The sequence below is a fragment of the Ruditapes philippinarum genome, unplaced genomic scaffold, assembly GCF_026571515.1.
Source record: "Ruditapes philippinarum isolate M1 unplaced genomic scaffold, ASM2657151v2 ctg143_1_1_1_1, whole genome shotgun sequence".
Lineage (NCBI taxonomy): Eukaryota > Metazoa > Mollusca > Bivalvia > Venerida > Veneridae > Ruditapes > Ruditapes philippinarum.
In genome coordinates this window covers 11,779-36,695 of record NW_026862181.1, presented here as the reverse complement: position 1 = coordinate 36,695, position 24,917 = coordinate 11,779, and the positions used below count along the sequence as shown (strand labels likewise).

The 24,917-nt window shown below is 33.1% G+C and overlaps 1 protein-coding gene across 10 annotated transcripts in view; it reads right to left on the bottom strand.

The window, feature by feature from the left end:
• LOC132718196 (dmX-like protein 2) overlaps window positions 1–24,507 on the bottom strand; it is a 76,236-nt gene extending 51,729 nt beyond the window's left edge. For 7 of the 10 annotated variants that reach the window (XM_060701831.1, XM_060701832.1, XM_060701833.1 and 4 more), the window contains exons 1-18: window positions 24,298–24,507; window positions 22,268–22,393; window positions 21,864–21,935; window positions 20,543–20,621; window positions 19,984–20,179; window positions 18,923–18,989; window positions 17,746–17,785; window positions 17,071–17,206; window positions 16,576–16,761; window positions 13,519–13,542; window positions 8,248–8,328; window positions 5,324–5,499; window positions 4,576–4,809; window positions 4,132–4,280; window positions 3,380–3,492; window positions 2,076–2,753; window positions 1,680–1,809; window positions 1,091–1,237 (exon numbers count right to left, since the gene is read on the bottom strand). In XM_060701831.1, coding sequence (XP_060557814.1) covers window positions 1,091–1,237; window positions 1,680–1,809; window positions 2,076–2,753; window positions 3,380–3,492; window positions 4,132–4,280; window positions 4,576–4,809; window positions 5,324–5,499; window positions 8,248–8,328; window positions 13,519–13,542; window positions 16,576–16,761; window positions 17,071–17,206; window positions 17,746–17,785; window positions 18,923–18,989; window positions 19,984–20,179; window positions 20,543–20,621; window positions 21,864–21,935; window positions 22,268–22,393; window positions 24,298–24,384 — 2,721 coding nt within the window. In that variant the 5' untranslated portion in view covers window positions 24,385–24,507. The remainder of the gene's footprint in view (window positions 1–1,090; window positions 1,238–1,679; window positions 1,810–2,075; window positions 2,754–3,379; window positions 3,493–4,131; window positions 4,281–4,575; window positions 4,810–5,323; window positions 5,500–8,247; window positions 8,329–13,518; window positions 13,543–16,575; window positions 16,762–17,070; window positions 17,207–17,745; window positions 17,786–18,922; window positions 18,990–19,983; window positions 20,180–20,542; window positions 20,622–21,863; window positions 21,936–22,267; window positions 22,394–24,297) is intronic. The other 3 variants (XM_060701836.1, XM_060701834.1, XM_060701837.1) reach the window with 3 other exon arrangements.
• Between the last annotated feature and the right edge of the window lie 410 nt (window positions 24,508–24,917).

Here is a 24,917-nt window from a genome sequence, read left to right as displayed (position 1 = left end):
TATTACAATGTGGGATTTTAAAGTAAATCCTATAAGGAATGAAGAAGTTGGAGTGAAAAATACCAATTTCTCGAAAAAAATCTAAGTTCAAGGGGGACATAATTCTGGAAATAGTCTTGCTAGAGTATTTAACCTTCTCAAAAATGTTGAGTGATAATAAGAAACATATATATGAAGTTTGAAGTAGATACATTAGGAAATAAAGAAGTTATTCAAAAAAGACAACATTTTTTTTTTCATAAAAATTCTAAGTTCAAGGGAGGTAATACTGATAATTTTTGTGCTAGAGTTATAAACCTTGTCACATATGATGTGGTTGATGACCAGAAACTTATATTTAAAGTTTGAAGTAAACACCTTAAGAAATAAAGAACTTATAGTGAAAAAGCTTAAAAATTTAAATCAGAAATCTTGAAATTCAGGCTATTTGTTGCCATAGCAACCAGAATTTTCAACATAGGAAGAAAAGAAAAAAATGTGCATAATCTCCAGACTGCCATCTACCCATATTTCAAGTTTCATAAAAATATTTTCAGTACTTTTTGAGTTATCACTGGATCCAGTTTATGTGTTAAATTTGCCATATTTTCAGACTATTTGTTGCCATAGCAACCAGAATTTTCAACATAGGAGGAAAACAAAAAGACGTGCATAACCTCCATACTGCCATCTATCCATATATCAAGTTTCATAAAAATATTTTCAGTACTTTTTGCGTTATCGCGGGATCCAGTTTTGTGGACGGACGGACTGACAGACAGACGGACGGACGGACGGAGGGAGGGTAAACCTAAAGTCCCCTCCGGTTAAACCGGTAGGGGACTAACAAGAGCATTTAAAGTTCTTTTCCTATGTTAAATCAGTGGATTGTGGTCAAACTGAAGTACATCCAAGTTTTGATATACATAAAATAATGACAAGTTTCCTTTTTTAAAAAGTATTTAATTATACAACCAATTTTAACAATATCACCTCCATTCGTATGGTTATGTATCACAGTACAGTTTTTGGAAGGTCCAGTTTTCTGAAAGTCTTGTTTTGTTCAGAGGATTTGTTGATAATATTTTTTCAATCCAAAGAAACACATTACCTGTTGGGTATCTGTAAATGCATCCAGCTCTATTATACAGCCTGGTCTAGCGGAGGATTGCACACTGACAACATTAAACAGTTCTGATGGAGGGTCCTGAACCTCGTAGCTGTAACCAGAACTTGTTGTACTGCAAAAACTCATATTCTAAAACAAACAAAAGTGTACATTTCATTAATAATCATCATGCAATGAAAACTTTTGATCTGACTGTTCCTTTATTCTGATTCTTTAGTTTTTCAAAATATTGAGAATTTTTCAAATGTTGACAGATATAATTATATAAACATGTAATATTAAAATGTAGTACAAGAGACTGATATATATGAGCAATAACATAAGGTAGCAAAAGTGGGCCCTTGGGGCTCTGTCTCATTCTGTTTCAGATAATATTACATCTGTGTATTAAAATGTTTTAAATCCATGACTTCCTCATGGGTTATCACCTGAAAACAATGAGACAGACAAACCCACTATTTGACACCACTTCTAAACACCTTCTGAACTTAATTTATTCACTTATCAAGTCTTCAACACTTATCTAGTTTTCAACTAAGACAGAAGTTGGTTTCATAATAAACAATGATACCTCTTTTCTGCAGTTGACTTCAGTGAGTAATGATCTGGCATCTATAACTGCCTGGTATAGTTTCAGACAATCACCATCTGATGCAACAAACAGCGTGCTCGGAGAGTTACTGTATGCTCCAAGGATTGTGCTTAAAAAAAGAAATTATAACACGTCCAAATTAAACTATACAATAAAACATAATACTTAAGGTTGTTTTCAAATTAAAACAGCATAGTTCACAGCATAATTCAATAAAAAGACATAACAGTAAAGGCCACAATATCACTTTCCCATTTCATTAATTAATTCAAACAACTGAATATTTAAACAGATGACTGCAAAAGATTTGTTTGTTACAAATAAAGAATTAAACATCTTAGATTTTATGTAACATGTAAAAGAAATATAACCAACCTGGGTAATAATGTTGGAACCCATGCTACATCACTAAATGCTGACCGTTTTGTTGAATTAATTTTTGCCAGTTCCACAATTCCACCTGATTTTGAAAGTGGCCCAACCGGATCTACCCGCCATAATATAAGTTCACTGCAGTAGGTAAACCCGGTTTTACCTATATCATTTTCATCCTCTCCAATATCAAAACTGCTATTATCCGCTTCTGACTTAGGTACAATATGTTGCGAGGTTGTGATCAATAGTGGCAGAGCCGGGTGACAAGTTGCTGTATTTGTTCTAAACCTATGCCCGCAAGCACGTGAAACATGCGCTACGCTTACTACAGTTTTAAATTTTGACTCTTCCGCAAAACTGATTTGCCACTGGTTTAGAGAGCCATTGGAATGTTTAGAGATCATTAGCACATTTGGAATTAACATATTGTCATTTTGTCCCGGAGAAGATTTTCCGGTTGCCGCTGACGACTGCTTGACCTTGTAATCAGCTTTGTCACCTTCCGACATTTTCATGGCAGATTTAATATCCATTTTACTATAGTTACAGTACATTAATGGTACACATTCCATAGTTCTAGCATCAGGAATTGGAAAAGCTCGTGGAAGCCGTGAAGAAAAACTAATTTGTGCTTGTCTAAACGAGAATGGGGTGTATTCATCTAGCCAATCAATGTGCCTGAAAAGATAGACCAATCAAATGTGTTCAATGAAATAACATTGCTCTAAGTTGTAACCAGATTATTGTTTGCTAAACCCTTAACATGCTTTAATACTGTGAATACACTTAATTTCGTGAACATGAAATTACGCGGTTTCTTCACAATTTTTTTTTTTGTGGGTTCTTAAATTTGTGGACTGTTTTTGTTTTTAAAAAGTAAAATGTAAATTTGATGCAAAATAATCTTACAGCAGATGAAATGAAATTTCACTGGATCTTAATTTCATGGATTAAACTATCCATGAAAACCAAAAAAAATAAGTTAAGTTCAAGAGTTATCATGGTCTTCACTGTTCAAAATTCAGTAAATATTTTTCATTTTGGTTTTCCCTAAATTCATAAAGAGTTCAGTCTATGTTGAAGGATGGGCAGGTTTATTTAAGATTTTTAGCGTAGTATGGGTTTGTTTACGATGTGAATTTTTTGTCAAAATGTCATTTCTCAGCATGCATAACAATACATCAGCATAAAATGTCACAGTTTGTTGCATACAAGTCTTTTACAGTTACAATATGTATATTATTTTCTTAATTTGTATTCTCTCCTAACATAAAGTACATAAGATTCCTTCTTATAAAACTTACCAAACCAGAAAACTTCCATCTACAGGATGAATACTAAACAACATATCTGCATTTGTGTGCCAATCTTTCAATAAACCCTCAATCTTTCTGTCTATACTGTCCAGTAGTGAACTCTGAAAACATTTTTGTATTATTCATCTATATCAATATATAACATTTTTGTCTCCATAAATTGTTCTCCTTAATCTGTATTATGACAATTATATAAGACAGTCTACAGCTAATATCTACTTTAACAGACACTGCATCAGATATCACTAGAATGTGTTATTCTATTTGGAAAAATGTAAAATATATTAAGAGCTACTTTCAAAGGAGTTAAACAATGTGTTTTTTCATAGACTAATTTGAGGAAAATGCAAGCATTGTGCTGGTACAAAGGTTCCTGTATATGACCAAAATAGCATTACAAACTGACATTTAACTTAATCAGCAAAACATTTTAAACTTTCAAATATTTGGATGGGTTCTTTATGAAAATAGTCATGAAATTGTTCAAGATAAACATAGACTCTCCATTAATTCTACTTGTGATCAGCTTGCTTTCATTACCAAAAAACTTTCAAGTCAAACAGACACTGTAATGGTCACAAAATAACATTCCAGCTTTTTCTGTTGAATTATACCATTGTATTCCTGTGTGCATTATTTCAGGCAGTGGCATCAAGCAGACACCTGGGTAGAATAACTAACCTTCAATAAAGTAGCTGGACAGTTATAACAACAATTCTGACACTCCACTCAAAACTTACATGTGACTCAGGACTTGACAAAGGATCGGACATATCAGAGCCAATGCTAGAGCTAGTCCCTGTATGATATCCTAAACCTGGTAAATCTTTCCCCAATCCTGTAGTCTTACTATTCTTAAACATTGTTCTTCTCTTTTTCTGCCACACACCTGAAATCAGATCAACATTTATACTATTAATAGAAATAAAGTTTGGTGGGTTTTTTTTGGACAAGTTATGTGGCTCGTTGGAAAATTCGTGGGCTTCTCTATATAATCAGTTCCATCATAACTTCATGAAGCATGCAAGAAAACCAAAATTAAACTGCTACTACTTTGACCCTATTCAACTAAAATACAACATAATGATTGACACTTAGCTTGTACACTTGACAATTCCCAGAAACATTTTCATTTAGCCTCATTCCCACTCCCCAATTCCTAAATATATTCCATTAAACATTACCATTTTCATCAGGTTCTTCATGGTAGGCATCACTATCAGAGTCGGTGTGACTCTCACCGTGACCATGGTGATCGTGATCATGATGGTCGTGATCATCGTACACACCGTGTTTGTGCATTTCCTGTAGTATCTTCTCTGACTCCATCGTAAACTGTAGCTCCTTATTGTTTAACCAGTGTAGTTGAAAATTGTGCTCCACACCTTTATGACTGACCACAGGTAACAATGGAATGTCTGGGGAAAAAAATGCAAAAATATCTACAATTCAAATCATATGCTTTTGATAACTAAACCCCATATTTCTGATCATTTTTAACCTTTCATTGTCATGATTTTAGAAGAGAACTTCTGCCGTGCTTTGACTTTGGAACTTCATTGGTTTAAACATATTTTTATTAAAGATATATACACATGTTAATAATTTACAACTTAAAGCAGAAAGGAATTGGAAGGAGAGCTGCAATTGCTCATATGGTAGTCCTCTCCTTGAACTACACTTTGATACAAAGAGGAATTTTAAAATCAACCTCTTATTATTAAGCAACTAAGAACGTGAGGATTATTGGTGTGGAGGCTGGCACCTGGCTCTATACTGGTAGCAAAATCTAGTTCGAGGTAGCCGACACAAGAGTTTTTCAAAGCTGTATAGTCAAGCCTGGCCAGCTGCACATGAGTGCCTACTGCTTGACTCTACACTACGGACAATGGCTGTTCCCTTACAGTTCATGCGTTCTATGTGTAAACATACCTGTTTCAGGGTTAATACTGGCTGCTAAATGGAAATGGACTGCTGGAACAACACCGTTCTGGTAAATGTGGAACTTGTGGAAGTCATGGGCGCTGTTGACACTGCTCAAACTTGGCATGCTCATAACAATCTCCGGACCAAACTTGGTGTGCTTCTTTCTCTTGTGAATGGCATGTCTAAAAATATTATAACCATAAAATGAGCCGCGTCATGACAAAACCAACATAATGGGTTTGCGACCAGCATGGATCCAGACCAGCCTGCGCATCCGCGCAGTCTGATCAGCATCCATGCTGTTGGCTTACCAACCCTATTACAAGTAGAGAAACTGATAGCGAACAGCATAGATCCTGATCAGACTGTGCGGATGCACAGGCTGGTCTGGACCCATGCTGTTCGCAAACCCATTATGTTGGTTTTGTCGTGTCACGGCTCAAATAATCTCTGTAACTCAGTAGATAATTTTATATGATAAAGATATTTAAGGTGTCTGATATAATAATAATTTGATTCTATTCTGAGTAACGAACATTGGAAAGAAGAAATACAAATACAATACATCCAACAAAATAGTTTTTATCATAAAAAGTAGGTTAAAAATATTGGTCATACATATCATGAATATTTAAGTAAAAATCTTACTTTGAAGTTAAAAACTAATTTAATAAGTCATTATCAGAGGTAATTAATTTCATTTTATACGGAAAAATCAGCTGTATTCTGGAATATGCTGGATTTTTGTTGTTATTGATGTTGTTTTATTCCTGTGAAAAAAATCAGAAAATTCTTAACTTCCATTAAAGGCTTAAATCGTCATTACTTGTATGGAATTATTTTACATAGATGTTGTATGGAATTATGTTATGTGTGTGCTGTAAAAGACTAAATAAAAGAATTGAGATACACATATAAGGACAAGTTAAGCATTCATATAATGTAACAATTATGGACATGGCGACACAGCTCGGCATAATAAGTAAGTCGTTAATTCTAATTACCTGTAATATCCCATAATGATAATTCATGGTTAGTGTATACAGATTACAAAATGTCAGCTTAGTAACATATATATTTCTCTAAATATTAAAAATAAGGTTAATTTTTTATATACAAAGTGCATAAATAACATTTATATTTGTTTACTTTTCATAAATACATTACTAATTGTACATTCTTTAATAATCTGTTAAATTAAGCACACATACCAGTAAAAATACCTTTGTGAATCTGTCATTACTTCATGTTATAAAGTCAAGTTTCTTCAATTCTTGTAACAATTTGATGCATTTTTATTTTAATTTCAGTCAGGAGTGACCATCACTTTAAAAGTAAACAAAAAATTCATCCCATGCAGGATTTAAACCAATATTGGTGAGGGGCAAGTGATTTAAAGTTGACAACTTAACCACCTGGCCACAAAGGACCCTTAGGACTTATGGTTAAGGGGAAATGGTGAAAAAGGGGAAATATAGAAAAAGACAAGAAAGTCCATTTTAAATTAAATTGTGATACAATACCCTTATCATTTCAAACTAAAATTTAGTGTCCCTCATTATGGATTATGGATCTCAAAAATAAATAATCTGTTTTGGCTGTTGGACAGGATTTTTCAGTAATAGGGGAAAGATATATACTTTTGCAAGAGGGGAACAGGACTGGATATAATTTAGCTCTAAAAGACATTGCCCTACCACTACTTCTGTCACATAAATTTAATGGCAGTTTAAGAAACCTGAAACCTGTGACGTTTTTTCTTTACTAAAACTAACCTTTTCTCCAGTAGTTTAGTTCTAGGTATGCAAAACTGTCCAAGTTAACTTTATCTTGCTGTCTTTTTTACAATTTCAGTAATATATAACCATTTTTTTCTTTGTAGAGACTCTAGAGGACAACTAAGTTGAACTAACCCTGTAAATCACTATCAGTATAAGATGGCAAGTGTGCTTATTTAAAAGTTATTTTCATACAAAATTACCTTTCAGTACCTAAGTCATTCCCTCTAAAGTAGAAAGGAAATATCAATAAATAGTATCTTAACATATCTTTATACATGTATATAAATTCAATACCAATATACCAACAATATAAGTTACATACATGATATATCTAGGACCTATCCTTAGCATATTCTGGTTATACATTCCTTTACAAGAAATCAATAAACTTATCAAACTAAAATAAATTCTGTAAAAAAATAAAGTCATACTCATTGACTGGATCTCAAAAGTTCAAAAGAAGTTTAAAAGAACTAAACTATAGTTTTGTTCCAACCACCAATTTTATTCATACATGGGCAATGCTTACCGCTCATCTTTGAAATATTAAAATAAAACATTGATGTTGTGCAAGGGATGTGTGAATTGTTGTTCTTGTTGTTTTCTTGTTATCTTCGAAAACAATTATGGCATGCAGAAACAGAAAGTAATTATTATAGTACATTAAAAATACATTCCTAGCTGTATACGTAACTGAAAATATATCAAACAATAGACAGAAAATATATCTTTTTCATAAGCAAGCCTATAATTCCAAACACCAAACTTATGTTTGCATAACCATTCCTTTAACTTTCCCTATTTGCCATAAAAGATCATTCACCAGCCATCCCTATTTGCATAAGAGGTTATTTCCCTGCACATGTCAGGCCATCCTTTTGATCCCATTATGGAAAGACCATTCCTGGTTCATCCTTATATATAATACAATGGTCTGATATATACTGACTACTGTAAAACCTGATGCCATATATGTTAAGCATGCATCTTTATTAAACCACATCTTCACCATCCTTGTACTGTTCCAAGAGGTTCAACTGTTCAGTAAAAAAAGCTTGGTTAAGGAATACCTATCCCAAAATGATACATAAAAATATTCTGTAACCAGCAAGCTTTGTTTGTTATGTTTTTTCCTTTTTTTTTCTATACCTGATAAACTTCTGTCTATATACAGGACAGTTCATTAACCTATCCTTATAGGGAGCTCTTTGGTTGTCACATACTTCATTGCTAAAATATTAAAATACCAACATATATCTTCACATTGTTTATGTTTAAACATAAATAAGCCTAAGCCATTATACACGTGCCTGGTTAAGTGAAGATAATAAAAATAATACATTATATAATTAAATTCAGTGATTTTTAAAAAATACATTTTTTTGGCAATAATTTATGACTTTTAAACTATGACATTGTAGTGTGAATTTGGGAAATTAATTACATAAACTTATATAAAAAAATCAAAATCACTTTATTTCAATTGACTTTTATTATATAAATGGTATAATTTTATATAAATCTATGCTTCAAAACTGAGCTTGTTGGCCAAAAAAAAATCAAAATATTCTGAATTTTCAATACTAAATTGACAAAAAGAAAAATTCTCAATACTAAATTGGAAATTTTATCAGTTATGAAAATTTGGAAAAAGCAAGAATTCTGCATATATTTCATTAAAAGATCACTGACACATAGATAACTCATCTTATAATCATACAAATATAAACACTGAAACAACAACAAAAAATACCTAAATCAAAACAAAAGTAAAATAACAAATTATATGATAAACAAAATATCTTTCTACAGAAACACCCCAATGCTTTAAATAACTCTCCTCTTTTGAGTGTAGCCATTTCTGAAAGGTGGTCATTTCCTAAGCATATATCAATCTAAATGCTTTTAACTTTCCTTATACAAAGAGATTTCCTAATCAATAATATGGCTTTATATAAATGATTTCATTGGCTGCACGGTTCAATCCATTCATCTGGTTTGCATTTGTTTAATTAGGAAATAGATATCAATTCTGAGTGCATAGTTGTAGAATAATGCACGGTTTGAATTCAAATGCGTAGTAATATAATCACGAAGGCCGATAGAATGAAGCATTTGAACGAAAAACGTGCATTATTATACAATAATGCTTGAAGAATTAATATCTATTTCCATTCTAACACATCAAGAAAAAATATAATTATTATTATAAAGTTGGACTTTATGCTTGGTGGTTAAATTTGTTTTCGCCTCAAAGTTTCCAATAGTGCACTGCACAGCTATATAATGTATATCAATGAATTTTGTACAGTTACTAGTACAATTATGTCAGGTAATGTAGTACTGAACTGGTGTTGCTCTGTACTTCTACATAAACAAAGGCTGCTCTAGATATAAACTAGAAATGTGTCCATAGGACACGGGTGCCCCCACCGCGCCACTGTTCTGTCAATCTTTTTACTAAGTCAAGGGAAATAACTCTACAAATACTGGATAAATCCACAAGCAAAACACCAGGTGCAAATCTAAATATGCTGAGCAACCTGCCCATAAGGTTTAATGACTATGTCAAATCCTTTTTGAGTAACTTGCGACACAAGTTGAAAATTGCAAAAAATTTCTAAGTGAAGGGCAATAACTCTAAAAATTCTAAATAAATCCAGACGAAAATAACTGGTGTACAACTGCACATGCTGATCAATATTCCTGTAAAGTTACATGACTCTAGATCAAATACTTTTTGAGTTACGTGCGACACATGTTGAAAATTGCAAAATTTTACTAAGTCAAGGGCAATAACTCTAAAAATACTAAAAATATCCACACGAAAATACCCAGGTGCACAACTACACATGCTGATCAACATTCCTGTAAAGTTTCATGACTCTAGGTCAAATACTTTTAGAGTTACGTGCGACACAAGTTGAAAATTGCAAAATTTTACTAAGTCAAGGGCAATAACTCTGAAAATACTAAAAATATCCACACGAAAATACACAGGTGCACAACTACACATGCTGATCAACATTCCTGTAAAGTTTCATGACTCTAGGTCAAATACTTTTTGAGTTACATGCGACACAAGTTGAAAATTGCAAAATTTTACTAAGTCAAGGGCAATAACTCTGAAAATACTAAAAATATCCACACGAAAATACACAGGTGCACAACTACACATGCTGATCAACATTCCTGTAAAGTTTCATGACTCTAGGTCAAATACTTTTTGAGTTAAATGCGACACAAGTTGGAAATTGCAAAATTTTACTAAGTCAAGGGCAATAACTCTGAAAATACTATAAATGTCCACACGAAAATACCCAGGTGCACAACAACACATGCTGATCAACATTCCTGTAAAGTTTCATGACTCTAGGGCAAATACTTTTTGAGTTACATGCAACACAAGTTGAAAATTGCAAAATTTTATTAAGTCAAGGGCAATAACTCTGAAAATACTAAAAATATCCAGACGAAAATACCCAGGTGCACAACTACACATGCTGATCAACATTCCTGTAAAGTTTCATGACTCTAGGGCAAATACTTTTTGAGTTACATGCAACACAAGTTGAAAATTGCAAAATTTTATTAAGTCAAGGGCAATAACTCTGAAAATACTAAAAATATCCAGACGAAAATACCCAGGTGCACAACTACACATGCTGATCAACATTCCTGTAAAGTTTCATGACTCTAGGGCAAATACTTTTTGAGTTACGTGCGACACAAAAGTGAACGGACGGACGGACGGAAGGACGGACGGACAAGGGTAAATCTAAATGCCCGCCACTAACGTGGGGGCACAAAAAGGTTGCACTGTGTACATAAACACAGGTAGCACTGTGCAAGTATACATTTACAAATGATGCACTGTTCTAGTTAACATAAACAAAGGTTGCTCTGTGTATATAAAAACAGGTTGCACAGTACTTATAAAAATAAACATAGGTGGCACTGTGTACACTAACAAAGGATGCAATGCATATACTAACAAAGGTGGCACTGTGAAGATTAACAAAGGATGCACTGCGTATACTAACAAAGGTGGCACTGTATATATTAACAAATGTGTCACTGTATATATTAACAAATGTGGCACTGTGTATGTAAAATCAGGTTGCACAGTACTAATATAAATAAACAAAGGTTTCACTGTACTAATATATATAAACAAAGGTAGCACTGTACTAGGTTGCACTGAGTATATTAACAAAAGTTGTAATGTAACAGTTCAACATTGTTATTCTACATCCAGAAAAAATTGCACTATGCATTAAAAGAAACAACACAGATCTGATTGTATGTTTTCAACATAAGACAGCACATATAAGTATGCTCAGTGCTTGACAGAAAGAAAAGGAGCACAACTCTGTAAAAAGGTCACTCAGACTTACTGGATTGTGCCAAATATATTCGATAATCAGTAATAATCACAGAGAACAAGTGACTGAAGTTTCAACAAATTCCCTCCAGTGGTTTTTGAGATACCATCTTGCACCAAAATATCATGAGTTGGTGAGTAAAATAGCAGTCCCTATTCTTTGAAAATAGTCGAGTTAAAAATTGGATGGTTTGACTCACAAGACAAATATACATGTAATTATTACTTCCATCATTTAACGGGCTAAAGTCAATAATTTTATAATGTTATCTGCTATCTACACAAACAAACTGCATGTTACACAAACAAAATACATGTAAAGGTCAGATAAAATCTATAAAACTTGGTTTGAAATTAGCGATAGACTGATGATGTATTACATGAAAGTTAAAGAGAAACAATATTGATAGTCTGGTCGCAAACACACTATGTTGGTTTTGTCATGACACGGCTCAATTATGCACATGTTGTTTGGTCAAATTTGAAAAATGGTGCGAGGATTATGAACATACATTGTACTACATTCATGTACACTAAGGCTATGAAAACATTATGGCCATGACTGCCCTACATCACTCACCTGAATTACATTTTTTTTTAATGATGATTTAAGATTTTTATCTCAGATGGTCAGTATCAATTTGGAGGTTGTTGAGAGACATTTCTATACTGAACTCTAGTGGCCCCTTATTAGGGGTTTAACAAATTCATTTGCATAAATATTAAAGAGGACAAAATTGATAAACTAATTAAATTTTATTATAGAAGTTATTTTTTGTGTTTTTTTTTTTGTTTTTTTTGTTGTTGATAATTTACAAACGAAGCCATTTTAAGATTTTTTTTAGCACTTACAGATTTCTGCTTCTATTTTCAATCATAAGGCACCTAACTTCAAAATCTATTTGACAAACTGCTACATAAATGTACGTATATCTACGCTTTTAGCCTGATGGAAAATTTTCAATTGGAAACAATTTCCTGCTAGTGCTATAGTTTCAGAGAAAAAAAATCTTCCTACAAAATATACATGTACTAGTAAGTGAACCCAGGAGAATGCCATTTCAGACTCCAGGAACCATTTTCTATCACAAGAGGACTGACCAAAACAAGCACAACTTATTATTATAGAACTTTAGCTGAGGACAATCACGCAATGAATACAAACCAAAGTTTTACGTCTATTATATTTTATATTTAATTTTCAAATTCTATTTTTAGGTCTGTGACCTACATTATGCATCAGACCAGAACCACTTACTATACATGTACTATAACAGGGCTATTCATGTGAACATTTTTGTTCAAAATCAACTCTCTAATTTTGGGAGGAGATGTCAAAAAAAAATTGTTGATAAAACACAAGACAGAAATCAGGAGATCACATTAGCTAAACAACAACAACAACAAAAGCAGTAGGAGAATGATATATCTAACATTTGTGCAATATGCTGTTGTGGCAAATACTTGCTCATATATCTAATTATACTACATACTGTCCCATATGCACTGTCCAATCATGTGCCCGTTATCTTAAAGTCAATTTTTATATGGTTACTACATCAGCAAAATAGTAAGCAACTATGATTTCGTAACACCTTGACATAAAATCAGATAATGATTCATGGAAATTCTTCTCCCTCCCTCTTCAGGCTATATGGGACAATATGTTACAGGCCATGCCTTTGGTAGAGTGGGTATTGAATAAATGGTACAAAGCATGCTTGTATTTCTAGTATTGCCTACCAGCTCAAACATTTTACACTGAACCCTTACCCTGCTGAAACTGAAATTTGATTGACTTTGCTTCCAGTATAGAGATAGGGCAACTGCAAACTTCATGCAGTCTAACCAGGATCTATACTGTTTGACTGGCTAACTTGAAATTTTCATCATAATATCTCTAAAATTGATAATGGACAATTCCAAAAATGGACATTGAACCAGTCCATTTAAGGAGTTCAGCAGGTTAAAGGTTAAAACATTGAGATATATCAGATGGAACATGGTGCATGACATACAAGTCTTGAATGTCTCACCTCTCATATTGGTGCATGTGAATCCTGAGTGCAATAACAAAAAAATAAAGCATGTGTTAACATAAATTATTTGAATACATAACAACAAATCTTCAACAAAAAGGAAGCATGTGTTATTATTGTAGAATAACTAATATAATCATTCACAGCTCAAAATTTTAAGGCGCTCCATTCAGTTGTAGCTAATAAGTACCCGGCAAAATATACCTTTTTAATACTTATGTGGAAAAATGGTCATTTAACCATGAATTTATAATTTCTATAACATCTAGGCCTGTATTTGGTAGTAACCATTGTCAAGATCAAAATTAAAATTTAGTGGCCAAGTGGCCTAGTATTTAACCTGTCACACCAGTCATCTAAGGATTTGTGGTCGGATGGGTTCAAACCCTGTCAGGAGAATGCTGGTTTTCCTAGAGCAAGAAATTTTACACTAATTGCTCATTGCTTCCAGGAACAGATTCCAAAGCTTATACATGTAGCTTCCTACACAAGCTAAAACAAATTCTGCATTAATTAAAACTTGGTTTGAATTGACATAAGATAATGTAATTTCAGAAAAGTTTCTTCAATACTATCTAAGATATGAACTTTTGATCAAAATATTTATCCTGATCTTAAATCTGATCTTTATTTTGATCTGGTGGCTATTGTTACTCCTAAATCTTATTCCAAATTATTTAGCTTCATAAATCTGAAGTTTATGAACTAAAATGTAATTTTATCAGTCTAAATGGACAGATTTGATTTGATCCTCATTATTTTCATTGTGAGCAGAGGGCCTGGTTACATAATTCTTTATATTTATCTATATAATAAAAAGTATAAATTAGGTAAACAAGCTTATAATAGATGCATCACCTTAACCAAGAAAAGAAGCACATGTCAAATGTATCATCTCTTTATACACCTATCTTCATTACGCAAAAGAGCAACAGAAGCAAAAGATGGTTCAGATAAGTTACTTTTTGGAAACTTTAACAAGACATCAAAAATAAAAGCTTTTGAAAAATAAAAACAATCCTGACACATATATGGGGCCTTTAAACTGATTCTGATTGAGACAGGTTTATTTTTCAATCATAAAATTACCAAAACAGACTTTATTTTTTAATGGATGTCAAATAAATGCTTGTATTCAATTGTAAAATTTAGTTACCCTATTAGTTTTACATCAAAGGTCATGTGTTTGAACTAGTGATGGAAATCGGATGGAATTTGTCCCAATCGATCATCGGTTCAATCGGATGGGCCATAATTGATAACTTTTCAAATAAAGTTGTGTTAAAAAGAAATAGGGAAGAAACATTTCTTCCAATGGCATCGGCAAAGAAAATTACCGTCAGAAATAATTCCCTTTGATACTTTAAACATTGTCGACGACGTCGCGGAACAAATTTTTGTTAATCGATTATGTCGCTTTACATAACAGTAACCGATTATCGGCGACTTACGACAATTGGAACATCACTAGTTTGAACTACTTCAATCCTTCTTATTTTTCAATATGATAATGAATAATAGCTAATATTTCCTAGAGAGTTATGAAACGTGTTCACAATAATTAACAACCTCTGACAAACTGTGAACTATGAAACAAACAACACACAATCCTTTGTCATACATGTACACATGCGTGAGTATATTTACATGTACATGTATATATATATATAATCGTATAACAAAGAAGAATGCCCAGAAATCATAAAACATTGAGTTAATGGGCATCCAAATACTGTTTAACTAATAAAGTAAGTACCAGGGGGAGTTCAATAAAACTGTAGAACTCGTTTTTTTCCCCCATACAATTCAAGATTGTGCCATATTTTTTCAAAATCTCTTGATGCATGACAGAGCTATGGTCCAGTCAAGATTTTCAAACTGCTGACCTTTAACCTCTTTGACCATGACCTAGCAATTGGGGGAAATAGATCTTGCGAATGGCACACCATCTCATAATGCTTAACATTTGTGCCAAAATATTTCAAAATCCTTTAATGCATAGCAGGGTAATTGGCCAGACAAGGTTCCGAACATCCATGCATGCAGACGGATGGACGCGGGTACCAACATAGGCCCCATTACAATTATCATTGTGGGGACATTAAAAACTCCTATTCACAAAGTTCAGGAAAGGAAACCTTGACTGAAGAATAACAAATTAATAGAATGTTAAAATGCCATTTTGATACTCCAGTCTTACAAGTCTCTACACTGTTTGCTGATTCACTTAATATTTTCATCTTGATATACAACAAAGTGATAAATGACACTTCCAAAAATGGAAGCTGGACAAGTCCATTTAAGAAATCAGCAGATTTAGGGTTAAGATATACATAACTTTCAGAAAACATTTAAATATTACGGATATATTTTTCTATTACTATATGCCTGGGTCATAAAAAATTAAATATAAAATTAGTTTGGTTGTAGATATTTTAATTTAGTAAGTTCTTTAAAAGCATAATACCACTAACAATACAGCACTGAAATTGTGTTAGTGAATATTTTAGGATGAAAATACACAAGTACTGAACTTCAAAATTAAAATTCAAAGACCTTTTATTTAAAAGATAAGAGTATAAAAACAAGGGCAGTTAAACTTGTTATATAAAACTGTAGAATTAAAAGTACACAATGTTTATCCAACAACCTTTGAACAACTTGGTAAACAAATGACAAAGCACAGACTATCCCAACAGTTCAAAAGCCGACCAAACTCACGTGAGGTAAAAAGGGATAAGTTTATTTACGACATTTATCTCCTTAGCAACAGAAAGCAGGAATGGTACTGACGTATATGGATAGGTTTACGTAAACATATTCATGTTCTTGAATATACATGTATATGCATATACTATGTTAATACATGTATATTTCTTGAAATATGAAAAGCTGGAATTTCTTACTGTCACAAAAGCTTCATACAATTCCAACCAAAACATAGGTTTTAAAGTTTATGACAAACCGAAATTAGTAAAACTATATATTTATACAAAAACAAAATTAATGAGAATCACATTTATATTGAAATATATACTTTCAAAACATAAATACCTGATTGTTTTCAACCTTTGCATGAACCTCTTCTTGTGCCGTTGCATGTGAAATTTGGGGTCAAATGAAGAATTGGGCTCAAACTGCTCGAGATCAACGAGGCCGTCATCTGGCAGGATGGTTTCCGACCATATACGACATACATTGTCTTTACATGATGTTATCAACATGTTTGCAACTGATCCTCTGATAAACACAAAAGTAAAAATACATTTTTCCAACAGTTCAAAGTCAGGAAGAACAGTTACATTTTGTAACAATACCCAATGTCAAAAATCAAATAAGCTCATTATAGTGAACCAGTTTACTATTTGGACAATAAGTATCCAAATGTAAGCTTCCAAAGACAGACGTTGGACAAATTGTGGACAAAAGTTCATCTTGAACAGAAAAAAGGGGCATAAAAGTTGTAAAAATGCAAGAAAAGTTGCAGAATGTGGCGAGATGAACTTCAGGTTTCACTATTTTAGTCAGATTAATTTGCAAGTTACCTACCTTGGCATATATTTGCTTGTTTTTCTCCATGACAATCCATTAACTGCTCTTGGATGTGCTATGTATACGAAGGAAAAATTCAATTTTTCTGATTTTGGACTAACAACACTGTCAGCATGTGATAACGGCAACTGAACTGAAAAAAAAGAACAACCATCATTGTTTTTAGCATAAAGTTATCATGCCAACACTTAATATTTAGTTTGCTGCTTTTAGTTTAGCTTAAACCTATTTATTTTAGCTTGATCCTGATAAAAGTGCTTATTTGAACCAATTTCTAGTCTGTTTTCTGGAATTACCAAGCATTGGTGTAAATGTGTAAGCAGTCAGGTAGCTTAGTCAGTAGAGCTACTGAACAGTGTACTGATGGTCTTGGTTTGAGTCCCAGTCAAGATGCATATTTTCTCTCCCTTTGATATACATGTATGACTTACAATTTTTGGTTTAAAAATTTTCATATTTTTCTTTTTTAAACAGTTCAGACTTTTCCTTTTTGGAATCTACGTGCAGGACATGTTCTTCAATGAAACTTTAAAATGTCTATCCGAGGGCCCAAAGAATTTCTCTAACACTCTGTTACATTTCATACTGTGTTAAAGTGTACACAGGCTGGGCTCTATATTAATATCATAGATCAGCCATTATAACCCCACCACTCAGAATCTCTAAACTTACTTTTCCTATCTTCATACCATATTTTGACCATTCTATCGTGCTGAAAAAAAGATAAATCAAATTTAAACTGATTACATTTTGAAAATGCCCTTTATACTAAACAAATTGTTGACTTAATTTTTATTTTTTTATATTTAAATCAAGATTAGTTATTTTTTAAACAGAATTAACATCAAATTTTGTTTATGTAAAACTTTTCATATATGTTTATTTCAAATCAACAACCCAATAATAAGTAAACAAAGTAAACAAAAACATGTTTTCTGTCACATGCATCGTGTGAGTTCAACAAAACATTGAACCATTGATAATATTCAAGTAATCAATCCTACTTTTTCTTATTTGCAATAAATAGATACCAGAATAGTTAAATGTTAGACCACCCAGGTCTCCTGAAGTCACGTACCATGTGTCTTATTTCCTGTACACTGACTCAGATAACTGAAGGTCAACTAACCTTGACCTTTTTTAGCCAAGAGATCACTGTCTTATTTCTTTTAAATGGATAATCAAAGAAAGGTTTTGATTTCTTTATAAAGTGTTTTACATGATAATTGTTAATGCATAATGTGGTCCGTAGAAGCAAATACAAAATCTTGTGTTCCAACTTACAACATAATTACATGTTACATGTATAATGTATTACTTTATCTGTCTGAAAAGTTCATTGTGTCCTGTTTTCTGTTTATCAAAAGGAGATGTTTGTTAACATAGGGAAACCAGTTAATGACAGATAAGGGAATGACAGGTCCTGGGAAAACTGCTTTTGACAGAAAGGGAAAACTCCTATTGAAAGTTTGTGAGATATACAATTGACAAATAGGGAAATCTCATGTTGACAGACACATAAAATCTCAAATTGTCAGATAGGGAAATTATCCTACAGACTGCAAAACCTCCTTCTGACAATAATCTCCTATTGTCAGATTGGGAAATAACCTATTGTCAGATTTCCTGACCGGTTAGAAAATCTCCTTTAACAGACTTTTAACAAAAAAGTAAGTATATGTTAATAGCAAAATCTATCTCAAAAATGTATTCATCCATTATGTAAGTAATCAAAATGAGAAAGAAATGAAGTACAACACTTCAACACCAGTGCAGGTTGAGTAATTTAATAATCTACCCGTTTCGGTTCTTAACGATTATAAGTAGATAAATCAATATTTATCATTACCGTTCCAACTGAAGCAAAAAGTAGTCCGTCTGGTGAAAACTCTAAATGATGAACTCTGGTAGCTGGCCTGAAAATTGAACAAGCAGTGTAATAAGTTGTGATATTTTTTTCTTCATCAATTGGACAAAAAAGTTTTTAAATTATTTACACATGCTATTTCCATACAAAGTCTTGCTACTTTCTTTAAGAACTTTATAAATACAAGTTTTATCTTACTATTAAAGCAGCACACACCTAGATTTGAGTAATTTTCAGAACATTTTAAAACTTGTTTTTGCTATTTAAAAATTATCATGTGATTTTACAGGCTTAAAACATGTTTATACTCAAAAGATTTCTGTTACAGTATAAGTAACAGGGTAGAAATATGGGAAAATTGCAACATTTCTGTAACACAAGAAGCTAAAAACTCATTATCATTCATATCTATTAAAGACAAATAGTAACATCCTATCTCTTCACAGAAGATAATTATAATCATAACCACTTAAAACACATCTCTTTATTTTAGCCAGGAAGTTCTGTTTGTTTGTTTTGGGTTTTACATCACATTGACACAGTATAGGTCATATCGCGGTGGATATCGCTTTACTGGTGGAGGAAGACCTCATGTGCCCTTCCGTGCATTATTTCAGGCACGAACGGGCACCTGAGTAGAACAACCGACGTTCCGTAAGCTAGCTGGATAGCTTCCTCACATGAAAGAATCCAAAGTCCCTGGTGGGATTCGAACCCACAGCGATGAGGGTCAAGTGGTTTGAAGTCAACAACCTTAACCACTCGGCCACGGACGCCCCTAGCCAGCAAGTAATTAAAGGAAGCTTTTCATTAATTTCAAATTCAGTATTGTTTGGTTTTTAACACATTTTTTGTCATATCTCAACGGCCTGTCTACCTAACAAGTGGCTTTCATGGACAACTAACCAGTAACTACAGATTTCTCTGCAAGTGACCGTCTACTAAATCCCACAAGGTTCCTCAATCAGTGATCAAAGTCAGTAACATCGTTATCACAAGACAGATACTAAACATTACATGATTCAGTGGCCAAAATTACTAACTTGCATTTCCAGATATTTTCCCACACAGTTTCAACCTCATGTTCAGGCTGAACAGTTTCATCCTGTCCATGGCCGTGCCCCAGCTCGCCATGCCCCAGTGAAAATTTGACACTCTTCTTTTGGTGAACATCCTCATGTACATCTTGCGATACTGACCATAGCTGTATAACTTCACCACCTGTCAGGAGTTTACTGCCTGTTATAAAAAAAAATAATTAGCCAACCTCAGCTGACTGTCCAGTTTGCTCATGTGGTAGATTGGTATTATGACACTGATTTCACTTCTCACTTCCCCTTGAAGTGTGCATGTCACTGAGAAGGCACAGGACATCAGCAGATGGTCTGAAGATATCGGGATGGCAAAATATAAACAAAGACAAGAAATTGTGTTTAAATTTTGCAAACAGTTGTCCTTTAAAGCATATAGCTGGCCTATGCTGTCAATTTTTTAATTCTTTTTAGTGCCCATTAGGAAAGTACATGTAATACAATTATACACACTTATTTAGAAAATTAATATTGGTGTATGACTGAAATAATACATTACTACAAAGCTTACCTTCAAGGTTCCAGGCCAGACACTGAACAACACAGTCTGCCTCAAATACAGCTGTCTGATACCAGTGGTAATCAAGTTTCTACAAACAAAAACCATCAGCTTCATTCCAATTACACATCAAAATGACAAATGCTATGACCAGTTTTGCAAGCTGCAAACTAAGTCTCAAACTTGTTAAACCAATGTTGAAATTTGACCACAGGTATAAATCAGTTTATAAATATGTTCAGTGTTCAATCTAGAGCGCGCCATTGCCCCCTAAAATGACTGCCGGCACAAAACAAATTTAACTGTGGGCCAGACGGGCGCACTCGCTTAGAGAATACACTTACGATATTTAAGGTTCTTTCTGTTTATTTTTACGCTTAACGCTTATTATTCACGCACCTGTTGACTGTGCTAGTATTGGTTTTTTCAAGCGTGGTAAATATTCTCCTGCGCATCGTAAACCAGTCGGTTGCTATAGCTTTACATCAGCAGCTCAGTTCTAAATTTATTGCACACGATAAAAAGAATATCCGACTTCTTTTACCGAATTCAAATGCAAAAATATCGAAGTCGCCTGATAAAGAGCCGACGAAAAATGTTGATAGTGGTCATATACATCCCAGTCCGACCCCGGCCCTTCTGAATCGTCTAAAAGGCGTGAATTTCAAGCAAAATGGCTCAAAGATGACCGATTTAAAAATTGGCTTGAGATGACGATAAAAAATATGTTCAATGTTTGTTATAACATTCACTTATTCATAGTTTACACAGTTTATTATTATGTAAAGTTTGAACTGTTAAGATTTTATGCAGATTATGTAGAGTGAATTTGAATTGACTGTTTAAAGCATACCTGATATTATACATGTACAGTACAGTATGAGTAATTAAAAGAGTTGTCACTGTTATTTTATATTTTTACTTAATGTATATCTGACTGTTACGTAAACAATCCATCTAGAAAGTTAAAAGGTAATACTTTATTTGAATTAGATGGTGATTTTAAGTATGGGCCCCCAATTTTCTCAAATGACCCCCCTTTTAAAGTTTATGGGCCCAAAGGGCCCCCTTGGAATTCATTCTAGATTGAACACTGTATGTTTAATAGCTCTAATCCAAAATAGTTACTAACATCACAGATTATTGTTAAAACTCTTTATTTCATCATGACATTGATCCTTGACTCATGCAGGTCATAGGTTTTAAGTATGTATTACCCCCTACATATTTATCAGCTCTAGAGCTATTAATTCAAATAATTACCATAGATGTAGATATCTAATATAGTAGTAATAGTATGTTGTAAAAGGGATAATAAGTGCATTTTACTTACATGAGTGCTATCATGGTGTAGAAGGGGTGCTGGTTCAAATATGTATACTTTCTGTAAATATGATGCTACAATCTGAAACAAAGAAAAAACACTGTAAGATCCAATATAATTTATAAATATCATTTACAAATGAAATATCCTTTATAAATATTCTGTAGAAACACCCATTTATATGGTATATATAGTATAGCGTACACTGACACTCATTGGGACTTGTTTAATGTTAGTTATTTTTGCATTAAGCTCCATAAGAAATATCACAATTGGAGTGACAGTCTTAAAGTTTGCAGACATTACTTTATCAAGCATAGCCTTTTAAAAGTGGGATATATATTAATAATTTCTATTTTGGCAAACTGACATAGATACACACACATACATATGATGCTGAACATGTAGCATACCTTTCCTGAATCTGTGGATGCATCAATACAGCTGACCTTCACATTACCATGGGTTACCCCTGGAATTATTTGTACCCTTTGAAGATCACTTGCTAAAATCACAATGTCACATCCAGCCGCATACACCTGATGTATCAATAAAAAAATTGATATTGAAGTATAATACAATCATTAAAAAGTACTTGAAATTTATCAAGGCAGTTTGTCTCAGTGGTAAGTAACTCAGGTGTACCATGTAATAAAGTTAGTTTTATTTGTAAATATTGCCTGTCCTTTTAATGATCTCCTGAAACATATTGCATCATACTCTGTATTGTGATATAAACTCAAAAATCAAGGTTCTCAGTGATGTTTATTTCAGCTGATTACTGCTGCTAGACTAGTATATTTCAAAGGCATGATTCTAACAAGAGCTGTCACAGAAATGCATTTGTCGACACTGATTTCCATGAACAGACTCTATCAAACCAAGCATGTTACATTAACATATAGGCCATGATGGACAAACTTAAAATGTAAGGTGTCCCTTTTCCCATGCAGTACAAGTTTTGTCATGTCAGTGTAAATGATCATGTTACTAAGACAGTCACATCATCTCATTGCACTTAACAAGAAAGTGTCAAGGTCATTCAAGACCATAAGATATAAAAAAGCAAATTAAATATGTTAATTTCATTAATAAATAGAGGATATTGAATGAGTGTAAGTTCAATACTGAATTTATTGCACGAGTTAAATCAAATTATATTATGCGAGCCTCTGGTAATGAACTTACATGAATTATCAAATACCCAAAATAAAGATCGTTTAAAGTGAAATAAGAGTCATTTTTCATTGACGCGCCTATAGTATAACGCTAATATTTAGCGCGTCTTTACACTATGTTTGTATAACGCTAATGACGTCACGTAAAAATATATGCACGGCCGTGCAATACCATATTTAAAGAGTCGCAAAATCGGCACGGTGCGTGATAAAAAAGAGTTTGTTAAAAAGTATATGGCAATCTCCTGGATTAAAACCCTATGTATATTTCAGAAGAAAAAATGTATATAAATTAATATTTTTTATAATGCACAAAAGAAAATGGAATGAAACTTATACATATTTCTGGATAAGTCTATTCCAGGATATAGCCAATTTTACACTGTGCAATTAAATTTGTAAATTTGTTAAGAAATGTTTTGCATACTTCATTACTTGAACAATATAAAGGCTATTTATTACTGCTTAATACATTGTATATTTTGTTATAGCGAGCTCGAAGAGCTGACCCAAAGGGCCTGCTTGCAAAGCCAGCTTTAAAGTTTAAGATAACGTGAGAACCTTCTAGATAGTGATGGTTTTGAAAACTTTTGTTGGAAGTACTGAATTGACACATCACAACTTTTCAAATTACTAGATAACAAGTAATATGCCTTTTTTTCACAAATTTACGACATATCGCGCTTTTTTCACAAAATGAACAGGACCAGGCCCCTTCACAATTTGACAAAAAATGCCCTGCGAAGAAATTTAGCGTCCCAAAATGTTACATTTATCTGGTATCTTTTTTGTTTATGAAGACTCTTAAAAAAAGTAGATTTTGATGTAGCAAACATAAAAATAGCAAAAATTTTCGAAAGTGGGACGGGGGTCCTACCCACCCCCATTTTCACAAAAACTTGCCCCTGTGTCTGGCAAAAGTCATGGGGAAAGGCATGTATTAGTAAATCGAGCTCGCTTTGAGGCTTTGCCTTTTTCATATTAAGTTTTTTGTAACCTTTATTAAACTTTAAAGGTAAGTAAATTCATACAGACATATTTTCTTTATTTTGGCCAGCAAGAAATTAAAATGTCATATTTATTGTTTTGATGTAGAAGATCTATCAAAAACCAATGGAATATGAAAAAAACTTTTACATATCTTGTTACACCCGAAATTAAAAGTGATTATCATTCAAATCACGTAAGTCTTCGCTTAAATGGGATGTTGAAACATCAGCTTCACTCAAACTGAAACTGATCACAAGATCTGTCAGATATCTTACAGTGAAATGAATGCCTTCAACACTTCCAACTGCATGACATTTTTCGCCAATATTACAGGCACCAGTCAAAACTTGATGCCTATTCATTGTATAAGATCAGCGAAATCTAATTAATGCATTAATATTGATTATCTGGTAAAAAATAGTTGAAATGTCATTTGACGTCTTCCATCTTGGATTTGTTACGAGATCCCGCTGATTCCCGCGAGATTGGACGGTGTCTTGTTAAAAGTAATTACACGTGTGAAAATGAATAAAAGTTAATACTGCTATTGAGTTTCGCTCAGTCTATTTGGTGACGTTCAACGCATGACGCATCTGGAGTCCCACTTCATCCCTAAAATTTGAAAATACTTCACCTCCCAAAATCAGTGAGACCCTTCGCCCCCACCCCTTATTATTTATAGAGTATTTTCTTCAATAAAAAATAAACCATTTTTATCACATATATAGTACTATGTTTAGTTTATGATATCAAGGGTATATACTTGCATATTTACTGCTACTGCTAGTAAAAGCAACTCATGTCAGTGCTACTGATTTAAATTATCAAAAACACTTCGTTATATGAAATCTAACTACCGCTGGAAATTGATCCGATAGCGTTCTTATCAGGTGCG